Source organism: Triticum dicoccoides, chromosome 2A (assembly GCF_002162155.2).
Source record: "Triticum dicoccoides isolate Atlit2015 ecotype Zavitan chromosome 2A, WEW_v2.0, whole genome shotgun sequence".
Classification (NCBI taxonomy): Eukaryota; Viridiplantae; Streptophyta; class Magnoliopsida; order Poales; family Poaceae; genus Triticum; species Triticum dicoccoides.
The window spans coordinates 690,499,323-690,504,071 of NC_041382.1; the positions used below are offsets into that span (position 1 = coordinate 690,499,323).

Genomic DNA, 4,749 nt, shown 5'->3' on the forward strand with positions numbered 1-4,749 from the left:
TCTATGGTTAACTCCTGCTACATCTGTTGTTTTTGGGCCGTTGGATCGGAAAACGATGGACAAGACGCACATTTTGTAGTAGTAGTTATGTAATCATCAAAGCCAATCTGTGCTCCGATTTCCGCTACAGTTTCACTGCTGTTTCTGTGTTTCAAGTTGCTCATGCACAACATTTCAATTTAGCTGTGACTTTCAAAAATATATTTTTTATAAGGTTCACAAAGATTACTTGAGTCTTACTTTAGGATTTAGTTATTCATTGTATGGCCCCTCTTATTGATGCTTAACTGGAATTTAGCTGAGGTTTCAAAAAAAGGATTAAGTGAGGATTCAACTATTCATTGTGCTTTCTCCTCCTCGTCGTCATTTCAATGATGTTTCCCACAACTAGTGAGATTTCAAATATAAGTTTCAAAGTCTAAAATGAGGCTTGACAGAAACTCGTTAAAACTCAAACCACAATTTTACCACAGTGAAACCCATATGAAGCCGAGAAATCATCAAGCAATCCTGAAACTTAGTGAAACACAAATTGAAACTCCATGAAGAAATGTGTGGTTTTAGAAAATTTCATATTTGTCAATCAAGTTGCAAAAAAGTGAATATTTCAAACTTTGAAAACATATTCGACATTGGTGTTGTTTCAAAGATGATCAAAATGGATTTGAAATTGGACATTCGGTTCAAATTTTATGACTTTTTTGTTTGGACATACAAAATAATACGTTTATTGATGGGATAGTGAGATGCGTTCCACAGGTTGCTTTTGATGAAATAAAAGGTCTATTTTGAAGATGTGTGCTGCCGATATTGTAGCCTCATAATGGCCCTCTATTTTCTGTCCAATTGCTCAAATACCATGGGTGAGGAGTCTTCCATGGGCGGGCTCGATACGCCATGTCCATAAGCCACACCTCTTGCTTTAGGTGCACAGTGTCATCTCTACATTTTGTGGTGACTATATAAATGGACAGAGTTGTGACACTTGAAATTTATGTAGTGGCACGAGGAGTGTGGAGTTATGGGCGAGGCCCGCAGGCAATAAACATAGATACAATCCGTTGCCAAACTCCACTTGAGGCAACTTGGTTTTCCAACGTTTTTGCCAACAAGTCGATTTGAGTGAGCTGGATTGGGTTTAGCTCAACCCATAATTTTAAAAAGCAAGCGAGATGGATTCGACTCGATCTACGCAATGTAAAATTTGAGTTCAGCGTGTTTTGTAATGTAAAATTTCTAGGGTCCGCTTATTGTTGCACTGCACAAGAGCTACGGTCTTACAAATGAGAGGCCTATGCAAGTACTCCCTCTGATACCTTTTAGTCTGCGCATAATTTACCCCAAAAAAATCCGCAATGGTCTGCATGGTTAGATCTTTTGCCTATTCTTTCCAAGAATGCCCCTTCCCTTCCATCGCATTGATTACGCCAGCTCGCTCGCCTCCTTTCTTCCTCGTACGCTACGCCAACCAGCACGCACACCTCCTCCTCCTCCTCCTCCTATATCTTTGCCTTCTACTACATCGATCTCTTCTCCTTCCAAGCTCATCTTCATGGAAGATAACCTCTTGTGGGAAGACCGCCAGCCCGTCGAAGAATTCGAGATAGCGCTAGCTCATCCCGTGCATGTGTGCGAGGGCAATTTTTGTCCACAAAGCATGCAGTGGAGCTTGTCTTGGTATGCGTGTCTCCTATGCGCGAACAAAAAAAAGGATTGGAGAGAGTACTTATTGCCTTAGGCCTCTTATTTGTATGACTAGCTTAGCCTGCATGAAAGATATTCAAACTGGCATGGCGGTGTCAAGCAATGTAAGAGGGTAAAAGTGTAAATCTTGATCAAACTAACAAAACAAACTTTACGCGGTTCATACGAGTTGAGATGACAAGTGCTATTACAAGGCAAGTACAATGTATTAAGCTACATCAACTACTTCTAGAACCAAGCAATGTGAAAGACATGTTTGTTCATGAAAGAATAAACAAACTACGCCAACGATCAAGAACAACCGCTTAGGAATGTGCCCTAGCTTAGAGGCAATCATGTGATGATCAAGTTCAATGTGCCTTAGCGTAGAGGCAACCATGTTATGGTCAAGTTCCTTGTATTCATGAGATATTAAACACTAGCCCTTGAATACCATCTTAGACATGGAATACGTGATTAGTTCGTGAAACTATATATTGTACCATGACATTATTCTAATGTCCCTGGTTGTGGATGATATGGGGAGGGGGGGGGCACATATCCAAAGTGTAGCATGTCTATCAGCTGATGATCATGTTTGAAGGGTCATGGATATAGAGATATCGATCTGATAGATGTGGCTGAGTTGGACTATCGTGTTTTCGGATGCAATGAGTAGTGACAGTATAGGAGGATGGATATAGGAAACCGAGATTTGTACAGAAGATCAAGCCAAGCCCAAGAGTTGGAATTGGGGCGCGGAGTGGAGGTCGGCTGCTAGGAAAGTAGGTCGGTCCATCTATGATGGGCCTCTCCATATAACCCCTCAGTTGGTATCCCAAAGGGGAGACTCTTTCGAAAAGCCCTAGATTCAGGTCTTCCCTACCTACCACCATCTTCGACCTCTCCGCTGCAAGGTTTATGAACACTGTAGGATTACAAATACCAAAGCATGAGTTTCAAACGGAGTTCAGTGATATTCAGATGTACCTTACACTACAAGGCCACAAGCAAAACAAACAAACAGAAACCAAACTAATACCGAAGAACACAAGCCGTGGGCCGGTTTTGACCTCCAAATATGCTTAAGTTTAATATATAGTACGTACAGTACATAGGAGATGAGGAGACTTCCGGTGAAGCGAGTTGGTAAAAAAAACGATCCGATTTGAAAATGATCTTGGACAAGGCAAAAAAAAAACAAGAAAAATGGTGGGTGGGAAGTTGGGAACGGCAGCCGAGGGAATCGACACATTGGAGGAACAAATACCTTCATCGTGGCGGCACTACCGGCGGGAGCCACGGCGCCGACGCACTGGCTGGCCCAGATTGCGCGTCGGTGGCCACTAGCCACGGCGCAGGCCGTCGCTACGCCGCCCGAGGCACGAGACGGAGCGCGCACAGAAACTGGAGGCGGAACCTTCGCACGCATCGGACGAAACGGAGCGCCACGTGAACCACCCGCAGGGCCGGCCAACTGCAGAACCGAGAGATGCCCGTTGTCCCTTCCGGCTCGTGCCCTCCCGCGGCGCCGCCCCCGGCCGGTGGCCTTGCACAACGGCTACGCCTCCTCGGTCAGCGGCGCGCGGGTCTCCTTATAAAGCCGCTGCGGCAGCTCCGCTTTCCTCCTCCACCCCAGTAGCAGAGATCATGGCGAGGAGCACGCGCTCGATGGCGTTCTTTGTGCTCGTCGCCGTGGCCGTCCGAGCCATCTCCGCCGTCACCGACGGTAAGAAGAACTTGGGAACTTCATCCCACGAATTTCAGTTTCTGACCATCTTGTCGCGTACAGGGCTGTTGCCCAACGGGGACTTCGCGCAGGGGCCGGACAGGTCCGAGATGAACGGCACGGTGGTGACCGCGCGCCACGCCATACCGCGCTGGGAGATCTCCGGGTTCGTGGAGTACATCGCGCCCGGGCACAGGGAGGAGGACATGATCCTGCCGTTGCCGCCCGGCGCGTCGGCCGTGCGGCTGGGCAACGACGCCACCATCCGGCAGCAGCTCAACGTCAGCCGCCACATGTTCTATTCCGTCTCCTTCATGGCCGCGCGGTCGTGCGCCCAGGCCGAGAAGCTCAACGTGTCGGTCGACCCCGAGTTCGGCCTGCTCCCGATCCAGACCGTGTACACCAGCACCGGCTGGGACACCTACTCCTGGGCCTTCAAGGCCAGGCACGGCACCGGGTGGCTGACCATCCACAACACCGGCGTCGAGGAGGACCCGGCGTGCGGCCCCCTCCTGATCGCCGTCGCCATCAAGACCCTCTACGCCCCCCACCACACCAAGGGTTCGTCGTACCATATATAATTCCCAGCATGTCACCATGATCAGTTTGGAAATCTAACTAGCTATCTCGATCGACAGGTAACATGCTGAGGAACGGGGACTTCGAGCAGGGGCCGTACATCTTCCCCGGCACCCGGTGGGGCGTGCTGGTGCCGCCGATCACGGAGGACGTGCACTCGCCGCTGTCGGGCTGGACTGTCATGTCGGACACCAAGGTGGTCAAGTACGTGGACGCGCCGCACCACGCGGTGCCGCGGGGCGCGCGCGCCGTGGAGCTGGTGGCCGGCCGGGAGAGCGCGCTGGTGCAGGAGGTGCGCACCGTGCCGGGGCGGACGTACAGGCTCTCCTTCGCCGTGGGGGACGCCGCCAACGGCTGCAGCGGGTCCCTGGTGGTGGAGGCGTACGCGGGGCGGGGGACCCTGAGGGTGCCCTACGAGTCCCTCGGCACGGGCGGCTCCACGCCTGCGGCGCTCGAGTTCACGGCCGTCGCCAACGAGACGCGCGTGGTGTTCCAGAGCTCCAGCCACCTCATGAAGTCCGACGCCACGCTGTGCGGGCCCGTCGTCGACGACGTCTCCCTCGTCCCGGTGCGCGTGCACGCTGCCCGCCGGCTGCGTTTGTAGCGGATATCTATCTTTTTTGCAGTAGTTTCGGAGTTCGTTGCGTTTGTACCGGCCGGCATTCGGTGCGCCCTGTGTCTGACCGCCGCGCTGGAGGCCTTACGTGTCTCGTTAGTCGCGTGTCTGGGTGACACAATATATAACAGTCTCCGTGAAC

The 4,749-nt window shown here is 51.0% G+C and overlaps 1 protein-coding gene across 1 annotated transcript; it reads left to right on the top strand.

The window, feature by feature from the left end:
- The first annotated feature begins 3,228 nt into the window (after positions 1–3,228).
- LOC119351910 lies at positions 3,229–4,749 on the top strand. The gene is made up of 3 exons (XM_037618686.1): positions 3,229–3,412; positions 3,476–3,973; positions 4,051–4,749. Exons 1-3 carry the CDS (start codon positions 3,334–3,336, stop codon positions 4,593–4,595), a joined length of 1,122 nt encoding a protein of 373 aa, XP_037474583.1. The 5' UTR covers positions 3,229–3,333; the 3' UTR covers positions 4,596–4,749.